Consider the following 22,636-nt stretch of genomic DNA (forward strand, 5'->3'; position numbering starts at 1 on the left):
AAGGTTGTCAACCTGAAACATTAGCATTTTACATCACTTTCTGTGGATATTTAGAAGGGTTAACATGGGTCCTATGGAAATTGTTCCTGGGGACTTAATAATGTTTCGTTTAGCTTAGGGATACAGCATGAAAATAGACCCTGCGGCCCACCAAGGCCATGCCAACCAGTGATCCCTGTACACTAACACTATCCTACACACGAGGCACAGTTTACAATTAAAAAAAACCTGTATGTCTTTGGAGTGTGGGAGGAAACCGGAGCACCCGGAGCAAACCCACGCGGTCACGGGGAATACGCACAAACTCCGTACAGACAGCACCTGTAGTCAGGATCAAACCCGGCTCTTTGGCGTTGTAAGGCAGTAGCTCTACTGCTGTGCCACCATGCCGCCCTGGAAATCAGGAGATGACAAATGAATTAAAGAGTTATTTCGGAGTGGTTATCAGCGTAGCAAATGCGAGTAATATCCCAGAGTTTGTTGGACATTGAAAATTGAAAAAGGGAGTGGAACTTGGGGAAATTAAGCCTTTAGGAATATGGTATGAATTGGTGGAATTGTAGGCTGACCAATTTCTGGGTACTGATGGACTTTATCTTGAGGGAATGGATTCCGAGAAATATGATGCATTGGTTGCGTTTCTCCTAAATCCACTACATTTTGGAATGGTTTCATTTGATTAGAAAATAGCAAATATAGTTCATTTTTCATAAAGTAGGTTCCTACAGTCTAACCAGCTTATCAGCAGTGAGAACATAGACCGGTATAGCACAAGAAAAGGCCATTTGGCCCACAATGTCCGTGCTGAACATGATGCCATGTTAAACTAGTTTCCTCTGCCTGTATGTGATCCATATCCCTCCATTCCCTGCATATACATGTGCCTATCCAAAATGGCATTATTGTATCTGCCTCCACCACTACCTCTGACGGCATGTTCCAGGCATTCATCACTGTGTGAAAAACTTGCCCAGCACATATCATTTCAACTTTGCCCCTCTCACCTTAAATTTTGCTCTCTAATCTTTGATATTTCCACGCTGGGGGGAAAAAGGTTCTAACTGTCTACTTTATCTATGCCTCTCATAATTTGATAAACTTCTATTAGATCGCGCAGTCTCCTCTACTCCTGAGAAAATAATCTAATGGGGAAACCATGGGTTATTGGGAAGATGTTAGAAGTTAGCATGAAAGATGTTATGGAGGGGGACCTAGAGAAATTCAAAGGTAATGTCAAATTTGACATGTGGAAGGGAAGTCGGGTGTCACCAATTTATGGAGTTTGTTTTGAAAAAGTAGTCTGTTATGGATAAGGAAGAACCGGTGAAGCACTGTATTTGGAGTCAATGACTTGCATGAAAGGACTAAAGGTACATGTCTAAGTTTGCTCATGGTACAAAGATAGGTATGATAGCAAGTCTTGATGTAGGTTATGGAACCAAAAGGTTGACGTACCTTTTGCCTTCACGCATGCTGCCTGACCTCTGACTTCTTGTGTAGGAAGGAACTGCAGATGCTGGTTTACACCGGAGATAGACACAAGAATGTGTGAGGGAGGGTGAGTCTGCGGAATTCTTTGCCACAGAAGGGTGTGGAGGTCAAGTCAGTGTATATTTTTAAGGCAAAGATAGATATATTCTTGATTAGTACAGTTGTCAGGAGTTATGGGGAGAAGACAAGAGAATGGGGTTAGGAGGGAGGGATAGATCAGCCGTGATTGAATGGCAGAGTTGACTTGGTGGGCCGAATGGCCTAATTCTGCTCCTATCACTTATGACCTTGCGTCAGTAACAATGCTGGAGTAACTCAGCGGGACACGCAGCATCTCTGTAGAAAAGGAATGGGTGACGTTTTGGGTCAAGACCTGACTGAAGAAGGGTCTCGACCCGAAACGTCACACATTCCTTCTCTCCAGAGATGCTGCCTGTCCCGCTGAGTTACTCCAGCCTTTTGTGTCTATCTGCTGACTTCTTGCATCCTGTTTTTGTTCCAGACTCCAGCACTCGCAGTTGCTTTTGATTTGAAACAATCCTTCATGTTGCATCTTCAACAGGAACAGAAATGTTGATTGTTGTGACTTTTTTTGAAAGAGCTCGATAATGTAATGTTCCTGTATTGCTGATTATTAAAAATGTGATATTTATGTTGTTGCAGGGGCATGAAGATGAAGTGTTTGTACTAGAACCACACCCCTTTGATCCCAGAGTTCTCTTCTCTGCGGGACATGATGGCAATGTGATAGTTTGGGACCTTGTAAGAGGAGTGAAAATTCGATCCTATTTCAATATGGTACAAAAAATTGTTTTCTAAATATATTGTAAATATGACTTTAGCCCATTCCCATTTTTTAATTTCTAATTAAAATCATTGATGTTTTTAACGATTTTTAAGTGTTAAAGATATATTCTGCTAACTTATTACCTTTATCTTGCTTTGGGGTTTTTTTAATTGTCTATCTTGGATGTTATAAAAGATGCCTTGCCCATGACGTCATTATTATGAAGAAAAAAGCCTCAGGAGATGATCATTACCTGCAGAAGAGCATGGTTATTTTCCAAAAAACACAATGCTGTTTGCAGATTAGTGCATATCCGGCAAAATATCACAAAAAAAAAACTGCAGTAAAACAAACAAGTTTTTTATTCTTTCTGTTTTACTGAAAGTATTGACTTCAATGATTGAGTGAGTACTCCAGGACTTCTTTGTAGGAACATTTTTTATTCATGTCCAGGCTGCATGATTGGGCAGGATGATCCAAAGCCTGATCTGGTTCTTGCATACTGAAGGCTGAAGGCTGTGGAGGCCAAGTCAGTGGATATTTTTAAGGCGGAGATTGATAGATTCTTGATCAGTAAGGGTGTCGGGGGTTATGGGGAGAAGGCATGAGAATGAAGTTGAGGATCATCAGCATCTCTTCTTCCTGAGGAGACTGATGAAGGTCCATCTGTCTCCTCAGATCCTGGTGAACTTCTACCGCTGCACCATCGAGAGCATCCTTACCAACTGCATCACAGTATGGTATGGCAACTGCTCTGTCTCCGACCGGAAGGCATTGCAGAGGGTGGTGAAAATTGCCCAACGCATCACCGGTTCCTCGCTCCCCTCCATTGAGTCTGTCCAAAGCAAGCGCTGTCTGCGGAGGGCGCTCAGCATCGCCAAGGACTGCTCTCACCCCAACCATGGACTGTTTACCCTCCTACCATCTGGGAGGCGCTACAGGTCTCTCCGTTGCCGAACCAGCAGGTCGAGGAACAGCTTCTTTCCGGCGGCTGCCACTCTACTCAACAACGTACCTCGGTGACTGCCAATCAGCACCACCCCCCCCCCCCCCGGACACTTATTATTATTTATTCAAATTGTTTGCTATGTCGCTCTTCCAGGGAGATGCTAAATGCATTTCGTTGTCTCTGTACTGTACACTGACAATGACAATTAAAATTGAATCTTGAATCTGAATCTTGAGAGGAAAAGATAGATCAGCCATGATTGAATGGCAGAGTAGACTTGATGGGCCGAGTGGCCTAATTCTGCTCCTAGAGCTTATCATTAAAGATTAGCATGCATGTTGATTTTTGTTGTTGTTGATAAAGCTAACCTAATAATGAATTAAAATGCTGCTTGAGTTTTGTCTCATTACCTTGGGCTGAAGCTTTCTTCACCCCCCTCCCCCCTCCCTTCCACTAATCACCTCAAATGCAAATATGTATTTTGTTGTCCGCGCATTGACTTGGTAATTGTGCAATCCCAGTTCTATTTAAAGAAGTCAAGACACGTAAGAATGATTAGTATAATTCATGCACTTGTAATACTATATGTTTTGTTCTCTCCATTCTAAACGAGTAGCCGTAGGGCTGCATTTAATGAGAGTTTTGTGTTTTAGCCCACGTAGTAAAATTGGCTCTTAATATTTAAAGGATGAAATGAACCCTATTCCATTGCTGTAGAATTTTGCCTTTCCTTTCGAGCAACCTTTAGATTAATTGTGGTTTAATTTTTGACTTCAAAATGTATTTCTTCCTTAGGGGGAATATTGTATTTAATTCAAATTTACATGACTAGTTCTTTATAGAAAATATGAAAATTTCAGTGGGGCTGAGAGTGAAGTTACTGTCCATCCTGCTCAATATATAGGATTTCTTGATTTGTGTGTTAATCTGATTACAAATTTTACAGAACCTTATTCTGCATTTGGCACTTTTCCCTTTGCTCTACCTATTGTACTTACATTTGGTTTAATTGTATTTATATATAGTATTATCTGTTTTGATTGAATAGCATGCAAAACAAAACTTTTCACCGATCCTCAGTTACACACGTCACTGAACCACCCGTTACAATAATAAACCTAAACGTATATGTTTTTCTTTCAGATTGAAGGCCAGGGACATGGAGCTGTATTTGACTGCAAATGCTCCCCTGATGGGCAGCATTTTGCATGTACGGATTCCCATGGGCACATTCTTATTTTTGGTTTTGGCTCCAGTAGTAAATATGACAAGGTATGATGTTTTACAAAGACAGTTTTACTCATTGTTTTGGATGTGAACATTTTCTAAATCTCTGCATCGGTAACATAGTGCAAAATGCTTAGATTATGTGATCGTTTGACCTTTTCGTTATGTGAGTGTTTAATTCAAGTCAAAGCAAGTCGAGCTTTTAGTCATGTGTGAGTGAGACTGAGGCACAATGATAAATGTCCTTTGCTGTTGATGTGGATGGAGAGCTTGGGGCCAGAAGAGTATATTACAATGGGGTCTGAAGGAAGGTCCCATTCCAAAATATAACCTGGCCATTCACTCCCCAGATCTGCTGAGTTCCTCCAGTATTTTGTGCTTTGCTTAAGATTCCAGCATCTGCAGTGTCTTGTGTTTCAACATTAAAAAGATATCCATGTTTGTTATGCATGACAGACAGATCCATGACAGATGACGTTATAGCTGAGCTTTGAACTTAAATTATTTGAAATAGTGCCATCATCTGAATTTGAAGAAACATACTTTTCTCTTTGAAAGATTCTTGTAGTTATTTAGTGTCAGATTCAAACAGTAAAATGGTGAGGTGTGGAGAAAGGAACTGCAGATGCTGGTTAATACCACAGATGTGCACAAAGTGCTGAAGTAACTCAGCAGGTTAGGTGGTATCTCTGGTGCTGTAGGTAAAATGGTGATGTGGGTTATTGTTACTTTTTCAAATTGGAGATGTTAACTATAACTTGACCCAATAAATGATTTCTTTGCTATGTCCAAGCTAATCAACATTTTTTTGTTTCGGGGGAAATGTTACTTTCATTACCACTGATATTTGTGTAATGCCTTTATAGACAATAGGTGCAGAAGTAGGCCATTCGGCCCTTTAGTTGTGCAATAGTGTCCCGACAGCAAGAAACAAAATCTGACACCAAGCCCACAGACAGAGATAAAAGGACCAAGATTTAAATATTGTTCAAAGATAGACAAAGATGCAGGAGTAGGCCATTTGGCCATTCGAGCCAGCACCGTCATTCACTGTGATCATGGCTGATAATCAACAATCAGCATCCTGTTCCTGCCTTCTCCCCATATCCCCTGACTCTGCTATCTTTAAGAGCTCTATCTAACTCTCTCTTGAAAGCATCCAGAGAACCTGCCTCCAATGCCTTCTGAGGCAGAGAATTCCACAGATTCACAACCCTCTGTGTGAAAATGTTTTTCCTCATCTCCGTTCTAAATGGTTTACCCCTTATTCTCAAAGTGTGGCCCTTGGTTCTGGACTCCCCCAACATCGGGAACATGTTTTCTGCCTCTAGTGTGTCCAAACCCTTAATAATCTTATATGTTTCAATAAGATCCCCTCTTATCCTTCTAAATTCCAGAGTATACAAGCCCAGCCGCTCCATTCTATCAACATATGACAGTCCCGCCATCTCGGGAATTAACCTTGTGAACCTACGCTGCACTCCCTCAATAGCAAGAATGCCCTTCCTCAAATTTGGAGACCAAAACTGCACACAATACTTCAGGTGTGGTCTCACCAGGGCCCTTTACAATTGCAAGGCTCTGTACAAGGACCTCTTTGCTCCTATACTCAAGTCCTCTTGGTATGAAGACCAACATGCATTTCACTTTCTTCACTGCCTGCTGTACCTGCATGCTTACTTTCAGTGACTGATGAACAAGGACCCCCCAGATCTCGTTGTACTTCCCCTTTTCCCAACTTGACACCATTCAGATAATAGTCTGCCTTCCTGTTTTTGCCAACAAAGTGAATAACATCACATTTATCCACATTAAACTGAATCTGCCATGCATCTGCCCACTCACCCAACCTGCCCTTCACCCTGCATCCTCAATTTGTGCGCCGGAAGTGGCGGCGCTGCCCAAGCAGTTGCGGCTCACCTGCAGTCCGTCTGTCTTTTCTTTCTTGTTTTCTTTTGCCCTGTTGTTTAGTTTATTTTGTCTATTTTAGTTGTGTATGTATGGGGGGTTGGGGGAAACTGTTCTTAGTCTCCTCCTTCGGGGGGGGATGCAACCTTTTCTTGTCGTATCCTCCGTCTGCGCTGAGGCCTATTGCGGAGCTGGCGGCCTCCAAATGGGACCGACTGCAAGGTATACAGTTACGTTCAGACTGAATTGTCTGAATGACAATAAAGGATACTTCACTTTCCTTTTTTATTTTATTTGGAGTAAATCCCTGAAATATTGTGGGGATGAGGTGAGATATGAGCACATTGGGCAGATGTGGAAATAAGTGGTTTATGAAACGGCATGGATGCGTTTCAAAGCTTATTAAAGGTAGCCTCCAAATGATATGGTACCAAAGTTATAAACTGTTTAGTTTAATTCCAGAAGTTGGCAGGGGTTTTTTTTTACTGACAAAGTTAATGTTAAGGACAGACTCCAATATTTGGTTGTAGGGAACTTTTGCTTATCCAGTAGTCTGAGATAGTGGGGGTGGTGCAGCAGAACAAAACATCATCAATATGCATGCAAAAACCTTAGTTGAGGATAGAAAACTAGTATGTGAGCCACATCCATAGACTCGCCATTGAAGATGATGCTGGGAATGGAAAAATTGGATTTAATGTTCATCTCTAATTGGTTTTGAAATGGGGGCTTTGATCAACTTGAAATGTTATGGTTGTTTTGGTGTTGCTATTTACATACTGCTTATAGGATAGGGAATTCCATGACATAGGTCCAACAACAGTGGAAAAACTGGCTGTATAGTACAAAATAAGATTTTTTTTTTGACAAAGAGAAAAACCTGTAGTTGGTGGCATTTCCCTGCCTCTTGATTCCTGATAAAGGTTCCTGATTTAATAAATAACTGCAGTGCATTTTGTAGGTGGTATACACAATGGCCCTGGTGCATCAAGCAACCTGTCATTTCTTGGATGGTGTCACGGTTCATGAGTTTGAAGGGAATACATCAATTATATTTCATTGCACTCTTGACTTGTTTCTTGTAAATGTTGGAAGAACTTGCACAGATTTTTCTGCCTCTCAGCCAGCTGCATTTGCAGCAGTGTAGTTACAAGGGTGTTCCCTTTTAGCTTCTGGTTAATAGGATATTGATAGAGACCACTTTGAAGATTACATCAATGTCAAATGATAAAGATAGATAATTGGAGATACAGAGCAAGGAGGCAGACCTAGATGTTGGAGTCTACAACAAGGAACAATAGGGTGGAAAGAATGCAGTTGTTTGTACGGTGAGAATGGTCAAGGGTTTTAAGAGAGAGAGATGATTGTGGCTAATTTACATGGGGCAGGGAAAAGTATTAAAAAGAGAAATGATTGGCAATATCAATTTGTAAATGTGTAGGAAGGAACTGCAGATGCTGGTTTACACCGAAGATAGACACAAAATGCTGCAGTAACTTTGCGGGTCAGGCAGCATCTCTGGAGAAAAGGAATGGGTTGCGATTCAGGTCGAGACCCTTTTTCACACTGAATCTGATGAAGGATCTCGACCTGAAACGTCATCTATTCCCTTTCTCCTGAGATGCTGAGTTACTCCAGCATGTTGTATCTATCTTAAATTTGTAGATGTTCAGGTGGCCTGTCACCACTTTCGTATGCAAAGGCATGGGAAAGTAGAAGGTAGTTCTACTGGAAAATGTAAGATTGAGGAGTTTTATCAGAGGAGATGAAAGAGTAACTATGATGGATGACTTGAGGAATGAGTAAACTGAATCGTAAGCGTGCCAGTAAATTGAAGGTATGTCAGCCAGATAGATGTGTACCCACTTCTTCTGCTCTGGGAGGATAAACATTTTTTGATGTAAATATCAAAAAAGCAAAACTATATAAATCAGTTACATACACATGGTTTTACATAAAAAATAATTAAATATACAACGTTAGTATCAGAAAAAAATGATATTGATGAAAATGTCTTGAAATAATTTTAGCAAAAGTTGACATCAACAATATCAGAGAGTTATGTAATTCCATATATATGTACACAACAAAATCTAAATTTAAAATGATGTTGTAGGAAGATGGACCAAAACAAACGTTAGTCACTCTAATGGTCAGCTGGAAGCCTTAAAGGAAAACTTAGTTGACAGATAATGTCTGAAGTCATAGGAGCAGAATTAAGCCATTCAGCCCATTGAGTCTATTCCACCATTTTATCTTTCTCACTCAACCCTATTCTTCTTGCCGTAACCGATGACACCCTTACTAATCAAGCAGCTTTCGATCTCTACATTAAAAAAACCCAAAGATTTGGCCTCCAGTTGAGATGATGCCTGAGCCAAATTAACCATGATCATGTAGAGTGACAGCGCAGGTTTGAGGGAGCAAGTAGCCAGCCTACTCCTGTTCCAATTTTCTTTTATTCTTATGAAACATTCGACAGGTCAGGCAGCATCTGTGAAAATAGGAACAAAGTTAACTTTTGGGTTTGAAGCACAGGCCTATTATATCTCCTTCCAAATGCAGTGGAATAATAGGAAATTATGTTCATAAGTGACAGGAGCAGAATTAGGCCAATCGGGCCATCAAGTCTCGGAGGTTATGGGTAGAATTCATTGTGTGTGTGCCAAGTCAGTGGATATTTGGAGAATGGGGTTAGGAGGGAGAGGTAGACCAGCCACGATTGAATGGCGGAATAGACTTGTTGGACCGAATTACCTTTCCTATCTCATATGATCTTATGAAGTCTACTCTGTCATTCAATCACGGCTGACCTATCTATCCCCCAACCCCATTCTCCTGACTTCTCCCCATAACCTCCGACACCTGTAATAATCAAGTATCTTATCAATCTCTGCCTTAAAAATATCCCTTGACTTGCACTCCACAGCCGTCTGTGGCAATGAATTCCACTGTTTGTACAGGGCGAAGCTTGTAAATAAAAGACTTTGCACTAGCCATTGTGATTCTCCTTTAGAGAAAGGGGAATTTGTTTGGCTTTCTGGTGAATAAAATATTCTTCACTCATTTTTCTAAATGAAATTTTCAGAAAGCTGACATGTAGCTATCAGGTTTTATAACTTTCAATTATTTTTTTTTTAAATGGATGCACTAATGTTGGTAAATCCTTCAAAATGAAATGCTGAAACCATTTGAAATCTCCTGCTGCAGATTTCCGATCAGATGTTTTTCCACACGGATTATCGGCCTTTAATTCGTGATGCCAACAACTATGTCCTGGACGAGCAGACACAACAAGCGCCACACCTGATGCCACCCCCATTTCTGGTGGACGTTGATGGTAACCCTCATCCACCAAAATACCAGAGGCTGGTACCTGGCCGGGAGAGCTGCATAGATAATCAACTCATTCCACAAATGGGTGTCACTGCCACAGGTAAGGTAATGAATGAGTAGGAAGGAACTGCAGATGCTGGTTTAAATTAGTAACTCAACATCTCTGGAGAAAAGGATTAGGTGACATTTCTGGTCTCGACCCTTCTTCAGACTCAGGGGAAAGGGAAACGAGAGGTATAGAAGATGATGATATAGAGAGAAATTGAACAAATGAATGAAAGATATGCAAAAAAGTAACGATGGTAAAGGAAACAGGCCATTGTTAGCTGTGGGCTAGGTGAAAATGTGTTATGGACAATGAGACTCAACAAGACGATGTCAAAGCTAGTACAATGATTTGGGTGGGGGAGGGATGGAGAGAGGGGATGCTAGGGTTACTCAAAGTTAGAGAAATCAATATTTATACTGTTGGGGTGCAAGCAGCCCAAGCAAAATATGAGGTGCTGTTCCTCCAATTTACATTTGTCCTCACTCTGACAATGGAGGAGGCCCAGGACAGAAAGGTCAGTGTGGGAATGGGAGTTAAAGTGAACCCGTGTTTCAAGGGAAATTGAAAATGTGCCAAGGTTCTGGCATGCAATATTGCAGTTACAGTTTAGATTATTGTCACGTGTACTGAGGTACAGTGAAAAGCTTTTGTTGCATGCTGTTCAGTCAGTGGAAAGACAATACATGATTACAATCGAGCCATTTACAGTGTACAGATACATGATAAGGGAATAACGTTTTGTGCAAGGTAAACCCAGTAAAGTCTGATCAAGGATAGTTTGAGGGTTACCAATGAGGTAGATTGTAGTTCAGGACTGCTATTACAAACTGAAGTAGGTAGTTTTTTATTCAGAAGGCACATAAAACATTAATGGCACTATGCTAACGTCAGTTCCCCTTTCAATCAGTTTGGAAGATAATGTTCTCACTAAGAAATCGAAGTCCTAGTATTGTGGAAAAGCTTGCATCATTTTTATATTGTACTATGTGATGCTCATGTAATAGGAGCAGAATTAAGCCATTTGTCCCATCAATCATGGCTGATCTATCTTTCCCTCTCAACCCCATTCTCCTGCCTTCCCTCCATAACCCCGTACTAATCAAGAATCTGTCAATCTCTGCCTTCAAAATATCCATTGACCTGGCCACAGCATTCTGTGGCAATTAATTCCACAGATTCACCACCCTCTGACTAAAGAGATGATGCGTATAATTATCATGTAAATGTGCAACATTAGAACATATCACTAACCCATGTGGAAACGTTAAAATGTATGGCCCTGATTGTCCATGCCAAGGCAAATATGTAGTAGGCAATAAACATCTGCTAAGACATGTAAAGTAAAACATGTAAAGATTTTCAAATGTTGTACATTCACATTCATTCATAAAATGCTGAAGAAGGGTTTCGGACCGAAAAGTTGCCTATTTCCTTCACTCCATAGATGCTGCTGCACCCGCTGAGTTTCCCCTGCACTTTTGTCTACATTCATAGAATATATTTGTTTTAGCTTAAAAGCTGACTTGGCAATAATATTGAGAGTAGACTTACAATGAGTTTTGGAAAATACGATCTTTTTACTAAAGGATATGGCAGTGCTGGTTAATTTTAAAAGTAACTTTTTTTTTGGTTTTGCTGTTTGCCCGCTTCACTTCAGGATTGAACCAAGTGCTGAGTCAACAAGCAAACCATGAAGTCAGCCCGTTGGACAACATGATTCACCGACTTCAGCAGGAACATGATCACAGACAGCCTACAGGTACCAACAGCACCTTGAACAGAGGGAGATTAGGTAGGACAACTTCATAGTTGATGTGAATGCATTATTGTAGACATAATTAAAATGTATGTTATTCAGCTTAATAGCATTTATGCATTTTGTCCATACACATTAAATATAACCTCAAAAACCTGTGTAATATTTGATTGAGTTCCTTCACCATATTGAAACCTTGATCTTTTATAAAACAGAAGTGTTGCAATTTTCTGAGAAATTGTTATCTGCCTCGATACTCATCCTGTTCATTATTTTATGCTCCAGCATTTTGCCTGCTGGTTTACAAATGTCCAACTGTGCAAAATAATGGGATTACAAATAATGGAACAGTGTCATTTGTTAAATATTTCAATATAAGTGACAATGCAGTAGAGCAGCATAAGGGACAACATTTCATTTATATTACCACAACGGTCTAGGTCCTGACGCAAAACATCACCCATCCATGTCTTCTAGAGATGCTGAGTTCCTCGTGCACTTTGTGTCTTTTTTGTAAATCAGCATCTGCAATTCCTTATGCCTACATACAAAGGGTGGTGGGTGTATGGAAGGAGCTGCCAAAGGAGGTAGTTGGGGCAGGGACTATCCCAATGTTTAAGAAACAGACAGATACATGTATAGAACAGGTTTGGAGGGATATGGGCCAAACGCAGTCAGGTGGGACTAGTGGAGCTGGGACATGTTGGCCGGTGTGGGCAAGTTGTTTCATTGCTATATGACCCTACATATCTTTAGATATATTGATTTGCAAAAGGATCTTGTGCACTAATCACTAAATGCAAACATACGGGTGCAGAAAACAGTTAAGAAGAAAAATAGGCCTTTGTAATAAATATTGATTACTGGAGTGTTGGAGTACAATTACATCGGCTTGAAGTATTGTGTACAGATTTGGTCTCTTCTAAAAAAAGATATTTGCCACAGGGAGTGCAACAAGGATTCTTCAGGACTGTCACATGATCATAGTTTGAGTCATTGGGGTTTAGAGGAATGAGAGATGATCTAATTGAAACTTACAAAATTCTGATAGATTGATTGAATGGGGCCTCTAGGTCTGTAAGTGCTGTAAGGCAGCAACTCTACCGTTGTGCCACCAAGGGCCCTGTACACAAAATGATGTTAGTATACATCTTCATATGGATGGAAAATGAATCAATGTCTTTTCACTTTTAGAGATGTCGGTATACGGTACTGGTATGTACCATCACAAGAAATCATTGTGCAATCGTGACATTTTAAAAATGTAAAGATTTTTGAAAAATAGAATCAATTTATTAAAAGCCCACATCCCATGTTGATGAATTTAAAACATTAATATAAATTAAAATAAAATTTACAAATATGTAGTTTTACACTAAATGATTAGAGGAGTAGATAGTAAGAAACCTTACTCCATGGCAGATGTGTCTAGAGAGCATTGGTTTTTGGTGAGGTGTAAGAGATTTAGAGGGGATTAATGGAATCAAGGGATATGGGGAGAAAGAGGGAAGGGGTATTGATTTTGGACGATCAGCCACGATCATATTAAATGGCCTACTCCTGCACCTATTTTCTATGTTTCTATCTGAGGACGAACTTTTTCCATAGAGTATGGGTGCAATCTGGAAGCAACTGTTTGAAATATTGATATGGCATGTAGTCTCATAAAATCATCTGGGCAGACACTTGAATTGTCAAGATATAGTAGATTTTCTGTGATTGCTAGTTGGTTAGTCCCAATCATTTATTGTGAGATCAGATGCACTGACATGTTGCTGCTTGAATATGGTAACCAGACTCCTTGTTTCTTAATATTCATTATTCATTCAAGATGTCATTTCTATGGACATTTTTCCCCCTATTCATCAGCCGATGACATACCAAAATTGATTACTCCACCTAATTTGGGTTATCCTTGTGATTTGTGAGAATGAAACCTCTGTCCAATTTTCTTAAATTGCTAGATAGTTCCAAAGCTGTTCACGTTGTGATTCTCTGGTTCTCATTTATCATTTATAGACAAATAGTCAGTATTACTAACAAATATGACATTTTGAGTCCAAATTGGTAACCAGTGCTAAACATATAATGTGGCAAGTGATGTGTATTGAACTCCACTTGTGAAATGTGATTCCATTGATCTTAATGCCATTGAACTGTTTGGGAGTAATATATAATCACCACACCAGTGTGCATCTGGTGCCGGTGACCGAGGACCTAATTCTACCCCAATGGTGTTTGAAATGCATTTCTGCTCATTCAGTTCCAATGCAAGTTTTCTCCTCCCTTAAAAAATTAAAGACCTGCATCGCAAAATTCTTGAATTCGTTCATTGCAGGCTCGCAAAGTTCCGCCTCTGAGATGCACTCGCCTCCCAACATTGGCTTGAGACGCAGTGGACAAATCGAAGGCGTGCGACAGATGCACAGTAATGCACCGAGAAGTGAAATCGCCACCGAGCGGGACCTTGTAGCTTGGAGTCGGAGGGTGGTGGTGCCGGAGTTAACCCAGGGAGTAGCTAGGTATGAATATGTATTTTTGTGGAAGAAATTCGAAACAGTGCTTGTTATCATTTCTATTATAAATGAAATGGAATTTACATTCTCACTTGGTAATGAATAATTGTATCCCTTGGAATATTATTGTTGGTGATGTATTCACCTTTAATCCTGTACATGATGTGTTTTTGCATCCGGTAGGTGCTCAGAATATATTAGATGGGCGTACAGTAGCACAGTGATTATGTTCCAGGGCTGCCAATCCGACAGAACTGGAGTGTTTAGTTTAGCGATACAGCGTGTAAAAAGACCCTTCGACCAGCGATCCCTGCATACTAGAACTATCCTACACACACAAGGGACAATTTACAATTTACCAAACTAATTGGCCTACAAACCTGTAAGTCTTTGGAGTGTGGGAGGAAACTGGAATACCTGAATAAAACCCATGCAGGTCATGTGAAGAACATACAAATTCCATACAGGATCGAACTAGGGCCTCTGGTGCTGTAAGGCAGCAACTCTACCACTGCCCCATTGTGCCGCCTTAGTGGAAGCATTTTAAAGAACTGCCTAAGGAGAGTTCTTTTCAAAGAATGAAGCGACTGGGCTTGCTTACACTGGAATTTAGGATGAGAGGGGATCTTATTGAAACATATAAGATTATTAAGGAATTGGACACGCTAGAGGCATGTTCCCGATGTTGGGAGAGTCCAGAACCAGGGGCCACAGTTTAAGTATAAGGGGTAGGCTATTTAGAACGGAGATGAGGAAAAACTTTTTGATCCAGAGTTGTGAATCTGTGGAATTCTCTGCCTCAGAAGCATCCAGACCAATTCTCTGGATGCTTTCAAGAGAGAGTTAGATAGAGCTCTTAAAGATAGCGGAGTTAAGGGATATGGGGAGAAGGCAGGAACGGGGTACTTATTGTGGATGATCAGCCGTGATCACAATGGATGACGGTGCTGGCTCAAAGGGCCGAATGGCCTATTCATGCGCCTATTGTCTATTGAGAGTATTGGATTGTTGTGAAAAAGCCTAGTTCTGTTTAATGAAGGAAATCTTGCTTTACTCTCTTAACTGGTCAAGCCATTATCTGTCCTAGGGTGTTGAATAACCCTTGAAATTCGTTTGTGCTTGTAAAGAGGCGATTTGCAGGTGATGCACAACGAGTCGTGAATGTTTTCTTTGTGGCCCCTCACTCGTTGTCAAATGCCATCACAGTAGCACAGAATTTTAAAAGTTTTCGTATTTGTTCAGTGGTGGAGAGAACTTGTGTATATATTGGGGCATGTGTGGGAATGGTATAAGTTAATACGTTTTCAGAGCAGAATTAGGCCATTTGGCCCATCAATTCTTCTCGGTCATTTAATCATGACTGATCTATCTTTCCCTCTCAACCCCATTTTCCTGCTTTTTCCCCATAACCTCTGACACCTCTACTAATCAATAATATGTCAATCACCGCCTTAAAATGGTCCTTTGACTTGGTTTCCACAGCCTTCTGTGGCAATGAATTCCACAGATTCACCACCCTATGACTAAAGAAATTCCTCCTCATCTCCTTTCTAAAGGTACATCTGAGGCTATGAAAGAAGATGCAGGAGAGAGAGGCCCAGAGTGTGTTGGGATATCAGGGCTTCAATAGATCATGGTTGAGATCTTGAGGTTTTGATCAAATAATATGCAGAGAACAGTACAGCACAGGAACGGACCCTTCGGCCTTCAATGTTTATACTGAATATGATGCCTAGCTGAACTGATCTCTTCTGCCTGCACATGATCCATATCCCTCTATTCCCTGCATTTCCATGTGCCTATCCAAACGCCTCTTAAATGCTACTATCGTATCTGCCTTCACCACAACCCCTGTCGGTGTGTTCCAGGCCCCCAGCACCCTATGTGTAAAAAAACTTACCCCACACATCTCCATTAAATGTTCTCTCTCTCACATAGCTATGCCTTCTAGTGTTGGCATTTCTACATTCGGGAATAGGTTCTGACTGTCTGCCCTATCTATGCATCTCAATCTATTCTGCTTCTTGCTTCACTGTTGTTGTCAGGCCTTTTCAGTTCCAGCACTTGCATTTTCTTTATCTAGTTGTGTGGTTTTCAACCAAAGTGGAGCATAAAGTGTAATTTCTGTTTTCGTTGCAGAAGTAGGTTCTTAATTAACCTCACAGTTAACTAACCCAGAGAGGTGTGAATTTGTGGAATTCTCTGCCTCAAGGCAGTGCAGGCCAATTCACTGGATGCATTCAAAAGAGAGTTAGATAGAGCTTTTAGGGCTAGCGGAATCAAAGGATATGGGGGGAAGGCAGGAACAGGGTACTGATTGTGGATGACCAGCCATGATCACATTGAATGGCAGTGCTGTATCTATGTATCTATTCACACTTTTATGTTATGTAATAATGTCAACTTTTTTCATCATCTTCACGATCCAATTAACATACAGTGCCCTCCATAATGTTTGGGACCAGGAACCATAATTTATTTATTTGCCACTGTACTGCACAATTTGAGTTTGTAATGGAAAAAAAAATCACATGTGATTAAAGTGAACATTGTCAGATTTTAATAAAGGCCATTTTGGTGCCCTGAAATGTGTGTGGGGGGGGGACTATGTATAAACACAGCTCTAATATCTACATGGTGAAACCAACATGTATGAAAATGCCCCTTAATAAAATCTGACAATGTGCACTTGAACCACATGTAATTTTTTTCTATTACAAATCTCAAATTGTGGAGTACAGAGGCAAATAAATAAATGATGGGTCTTTGTCCCAAACATTATGGAGGGCACTGTATGTGGATACCACTCTTAAGCATTTCTTTATTTATACATGCTACAGTAAGCAGGAAGAATGTAGAACAGCCAAAGGAGAAGAAGAGGTAAACATTTATAAATATGAGAAGAGAAAGAAATCAACAAATCAAGTTCAACGAGAAAACAAGGTAATTACTCTTTTTAGAGTGCACTTTACTTTGGAGAACCCGTGCCGAAACAGGCCCTTCACCCTACCGAGTCCGTACCGACCAGTGATCACCCTGTACACTAACACCATCCTATACACACTGGGGACAATTTACAATTTTACCGAAGACAATTAACCTACAAACGTGTTTGTATTTGGAGTGTGGGAGAAAACTCACGTGGTCATGGGGAGAATGTACAAACTCTGTACAGACGGCACCCGTAGTCAAGATGGAACCCGGGTCTCTGATGCTGTAAGGCAGCAACTCTACCGCTGTGCCACCCAGTCACTCCCATCAGATACATTCAGCAATTCTGGAAGGATAGCCAGAGGGAAATTAATTACTCTAAAGATCAATCGACTCTTGGATGATTTAAAGTTAGATTCTTCCAGTTTTAAGTACCCAATCTAAACCCGACTCATTCTCAGATGGCAACTGTATGGCTATTTGTAGTAAGCCTATTTTTCTGGATTTCTTTCCCAGAATTATGACATGATCTGAATCGTATACATATATATATACTGAATATGTTACCAATTTATGTAACCAGTGTGACATTATATCATCTTTATAATAATTTATTTGAACTGTACGCAGTGGAACATAGAACAAGTTGAGTACATGCACGTTTTCTAAATTGGTACTGTAAACATTTTTTTGAAGCAAATTGGCTTCATGGAAGGAAGCAGAGGGTGATGATGGTGGAAGGTTGCTTCTCGGACTGGAGGCATGTGACTAGTGTTGTGCCTCAGGCTTTGACGTTTTGCAGGTAGTGAAGATGGTTGTGAAAGATTGCAGCAGGATCTTGATCGATTGGCCAGGTGGGCTGAGGAATGGTTGATGGAATTTAATACAGAGAAATGTGAGGTGTTGCATTTTAGGACGTCTAACAAAGGCAGGTCCTATACAGTGAATGGTAGCCTCTGGGGAGTGTTGTAGAGCAGAGTGGTTGTGCATGGTTCTATGAAGATCGAGTCGCAGGTAGATAAGTTGGTCAAAAAGGCTTTTGGCACTTTAGCCTTCATCAGTTAGAGTATTGAGCATAGAAGTTGAACGGTCATGTTGCAGTTGTATTAAATGTTGGTGAGACCACATTTAGAGTATTGTGTTCAGTTCTGGGCACCATGTTATAGGAAATATATTGACAAGCTTGAAAGGGTTCAGAGCAAATTTACGAGGATGTTGCCAGGTCTAGAGCATCTGAGCTATCAGGAGAGGTTGAGTGGGCTGGATCTCTATTCTTTGGAGTGCAGGAGGATGAGGGGTGATCTTATAGAGGTGTATAAACTCATGAGAGTATGGGAATCGAGGACCAGAGGACGTAGGTTCAAGGTGAAAGGGACAAGATTTAATAGGAATCTTAGGGGTAAACTTTTTCACACTAAGGGCGGTGGATGTATGGAACAAGGTGACAGAAGAGGTAGTTGAGGCTGGAATTATCCCAACGTTTAAGAAACAGTTGGACAGGTATATGGATAGGACAAGTTTGGAGGGATATGGACCAAGCGTAGGCAAGTGGGACTAGTGTAGCTGGGACATTTTGGCTGGTGTGGGCAAGTTGGGCCGAAGGCCCTGTTTCCACACTGTATCACTCTATGACTCTTGACTTTGGAAAACATCAACTTAGCGAGAGTTCCTTTCTAACAAGAGTGTGTAAGTGAGCACGTTGCAGTTGGGTGAATAAATGCTTGACAAACATGTTGAACAAAAAGTCAAATATAAGTCTGAAAAAGGGTCTCGACCCGAAACCTCACCCATTCCTTCTCTCTGGAGATGATGCCTGAGTTACTCCAGCATTTTGTGCCTACCAAATATACTTCATATTTGTGCCAGAGTCCAGTTGTGTTTGAAGATCATTCTGTGTTCTGGTGGGTTATGGCATAGTTTTACTATGCAGCAATGTAAGGTTTGAACTTGTATGAACACATTGATGCAATTATCACTAGAAACTGAGTTACTGGAAATTTCGCAATGTGATTTTTGAGCAATTTCAAGTCAATATTAATTGCACCTTAATAATCGACATGATTTCCAGACCGAAACCTATGAACGTTTGCATGAAAACGGGGAGGTGAGAAAACAAAGCCGTCAGAATGTACACAATTACCGCACAAGATCTGCAATAGAAGATGGCAGCAGAAGTTCACAACAGAATGTAGATAACAACAGCTCTTCAGAGGCAAGTTTTACAGAAAAAAGGTTTTAATGTAATTTATTATATTATCCAATTCTGATCAATAGAAATGATTGAAAGCTGTGGAAATATTAATTATAAATAGTTGAGCCAAGTACTATCGCAACGTTTAAGAAACATTTAAATATAGGTACATGAATCGGTCAAAATTTATTGGGGTATGGGCCAAACGCAGATCGGTGGGACTACGTTTCCACGCTGTAAGACTGTGACTCTAAATAGTATGTATTTTTTAAATCTCTCACTTCAATGTCTTCAAGCATTGTGCAACAAAGTAAGTAAAGTATTAGGCAGGTAAAATGTTCCATAGAAGGTAAATGTGTAAAAAGTATGTTTTTCTGGAAATTTCCATTTGCTGGGTATATGCAAGATGATTCCCCTTGTAGTTGCTGGCTTAGATTTGAGACATACATAGTTTTGTGAAAGCAGCATTACGGATAGAGAGGGTGGTGTCGAAGGCATTTGCCGTTCATCAGTCAGGGTATTGAGTATGGACGTTGGGACATTATGTTATAGTCACACAAGACATTGGTGAGGGTGCACTTGGTGTATTTTGCTCAGTTTTGGCATCACTGCTTTAGGAAGGATGTCATTAAGCTGGCACGGGTGAAGAGATTTATTTTGCCAGGACCTGAACCTGGCCAAAAACCATGCCAATTTAATCAGAAGCATGCATTGCTCATCCGTTTTGCACTTTCTTGAAATGGACAAGATGCCTGTTAATGTCCGACAGGCACCAGCATCTCTCAGTCAACATTATTAAAGTTGCATTCAAAACATGAAGAGTCAAATCAAATAGAACAAGCAAAGAAATGAAATTTATAAAGTAAAATTTAATTGCGCAGTCAATTGAAAAATAAAATATTGAATCTTGAATTATAAAAGGCTGTAAACTACTGATGGGACAAAAGAATTGTTTTGTTCTACATTTTCTTCTGGCTTCCTTGAATATTCTTGAAGCATGTCGAGTTTCAATTCTTGGAGAGGAGCAAATAGACTGCAGAAGAATGTGCCACTCCTGGCTACTATAATTGGGGTGATTTTGAAAGAGCATGTGTTTTCTCATGGTATCTTCCGATGTGAGCATTCGTATTAGTACAATTGTACAGCAATCCTGAGCAAGTCTTCACTGTAACTTTGTTTTTGGACACTAGTGTTTTCAACATTATTAAGTTTTGTTTAATTTATTTATTGTCACATGTTGCGTGCTAACCGGTCAGCGGAAAGACAATACATGATTCCAATCGAGCCAATGACAGTGTACAGATACAGTGCATTCAGAAAGTATTCAGACCCCTTCACTTTTCCCACATTTTGATACGTTACAGCCTTATTTTAAAATTGATTAATCATCAATTTAGGGGTAACATGAGGGGGAACTTCTTTACTCAGAGAGTAGTAGCTGTGTGGAATGAGCTTCCAGTGAAGGTGGTGGAGGCAGGTTCGTTTTTATCATTTAAAAATAAATTGGATAGTTATATGGACGGGAAAGGAATGGAGGGTTATGGTCTGAGTGCAGGTATATGGGACTAGGGGAGATTATGTGTTCGGCACGGACTAGAAGGGTCGAGATGGCCTATGGTTATATGGTTATCAATCTACACACAATGCCCCAGAATAAAGATGCAAAAACAGTTGTTTAGAAATTTTTGCAAAGTAATTAAAAAGAAATAACTGAAATATCACATTTACATAAGTATTCAGACCCTTTGCTATTTCACTCAAAATGTAGCTTAAGTTCATCCTGTTTCCATTGATTATCCTTGAGAAGTTTCTACAACTTGATTGGAGTCCACCAGTGGTAAATTAAATTGATTGGACATGATTTGGAAAGGCACACACCTGTCTATATAAGGTCCCACGGTTGACAGTGCATGTCAGAGCAAAAACCAATCCTTGAAGACGAAGGGATTGTCCTTAGACCTCGAGACAGGATTGTGTCGAGACACAGATCCGGGGAAGGGTATAAAACAATTTCTGCAGCATTACAGGTCTTGAAGAGCACAGTGGCCTCTGTCATTCTTAAATGGAAGAAATTTGGAACCACCAGGACTCTTCATAGAGCTGGCTACCCGGCCAAGTTGAGCAATCGGGGGAGAAAGAAGGTGACCAAGAACCCGATGGTCACTCTGACAGAGCTTCAGGGTTCCTCTGTGGAGATGGGAGAACCTTCCAGAAGGACAACGATATCTGCAGCACTCCACCAATCAGGCCTTTAAGGTAGACTGGCCAGACGGAAGTCACTCCTCAGTTAAAGGCTCATGACAGCCCGCTTGGAGTTTGACAAAAGGCACAAACGACTTTCAGACCTTGAGAAACAAGATTCTCTGGTCTGATGAAATCAAGATTGAACTCTTCGGCCTGAATGCCAAGCGTCACGTCTGGAGGAAACTAGGCACCTCTCATCACCTGGCCAGTACCATACCTACGGTGAAGCACGTTGGTGGCAGCATCATGCTGTGGGGATGTTTTTCAGCGGCAGGAACTTGGAGACTAGTCAGGATCGAGGGAAAGATGAACGGAGCAAAGTATAGAGAGATCCTTGATAAAAACCTGCTCCAGAGCGTTCTGGACTTCAGACTGGGGCGGAGGTTCGCCTTCCAACAGGGCAACGACCCTAAGCACACAGCCAAGACAACGCAGGAGTGGCTTTGTGACAAGCCTGTGAATGTCCTTGAATGGCCCAGCCAGAGCCTGGACTTGAACCCGATCGAACATCTCTGGAGGGACCTGAAAATAGCTGTGCATCGATGCTCCCCATCCAACCTGACAGAGCTTGAGAGGATCTGCAGAGAGGAATGGGAGAAATTACCCAAATACAGGTGTGCCAAGCTTGTAGCGTGATACCCAAGACTTGAGGCTGTAATCGATGTCAAAGGTGCCTCAACAAAGTACTGAGTGAAGGGTCTGAATACTTATGTAAATGTGATATTTCAGTTATTTCTTTTTAATTACTTTGCAAAAATTTCTAAACACCTGTTTTTGCTTTTTTATTATGGGGTATTGTGTGTAGATTGATGATTAAAAAAAAAAAAAAAGAATTTAATCAATTTTAGAATACGGCTGTAATGTAACAAAATGTAGAAAAAGTGAAGGGGTCTGAATACTTTTTGAATGCACTGTACATGATAAAGAGACTAACCTGAATAATGTTTAGTGCAAGATTAAGCCAGATAAAGTCCGATCAAAGATAGTCCGAGGGTCTCCAATGAGAATAACAGCCTCAATGTGGTATATTAATCTGATCTATGTTTCTGTTTATTAAAATTCATGTTATTTGGAGCACAGTGAATGTGACCCGTGCGTATTGCCTTCAACTATGGAAGTTAATATTGTCAAAACTTTTGATTTTATTCCTCAGGAGCTTGAAGTCCGTGGTGTCAATGGTGTGACCTCAGAGGAAGACGGGGATGCCTGGCACAATGAGAGCAGCAGTTCAAGGCAAGTGATGTTTAAGTC

The 22,636-nt window shown here is 40.7% G+C and overlaps 1 protein-coding gene across 4 annotated transcripts in view; it reads left to right on the plus strand.

Annotated features, from left to right (window-relative positions):
- The window catches only part of phip (pleckstrin homology domain interacting protein), a 186,218-nt gene that overhangs the window by 112,142 nt on the left and 51,440 nt on the right, over window positions 1-22,636 (plus strand). For 3 of the 4 annotated variants that reach the window (XM_055636087.1, XM_055636088.1, XM_055636086.1), the window contains exons 15-22: window positions 2,155-2,289; window positions 4,371-4,499; window positions 9,573-9,798; window positions 11,405-11,539; window positions 13,842-14,025; window positions 16,860-16,962; window positions 19,019-19,162; window positions 22,539-22,618. In XM_055636087.1, the coding sequence (XP_055492062.1) occupies window positions 2,155-2,289; window positions 4,371-4,499; window positions 9,573-9,798; window positions 11,405-11,539; window positions 13,842-14,025; window positions 16,860-16,962; window positions 19,019-19,162; window positions 22,539-22,618 (1,136 nt within the window). The remainder of the gene's footprint in view (window positions 1-2,154; window positions 2,290-4,370; window positions 4,500-9,572; window positions 9,799-11,404; window positions 11,540-13,841; window positions 14,026-16,859; window positions 16,963-19,018; window positions 19,163-22,538; window positions 22,619-22,636) is intronic. The other variant, XM_055636089.1, reaches the window with a different exon arrangement.

Source organism: Leucoraja erinacea, chromosome 5 (assembly GCF_028641065.1).
Source record: "Leucoraja erinacea ecotype New England chromosome 5, Leri_hhj_1, whole genome shotgun sequence".
NCBI classification, from domain to species: Eukaryota; Metazoa; Chordata; class Chondrichthyes; order Rajiformes; family Rajidae; genus Leucoraja; species Leucoraja erinaceus.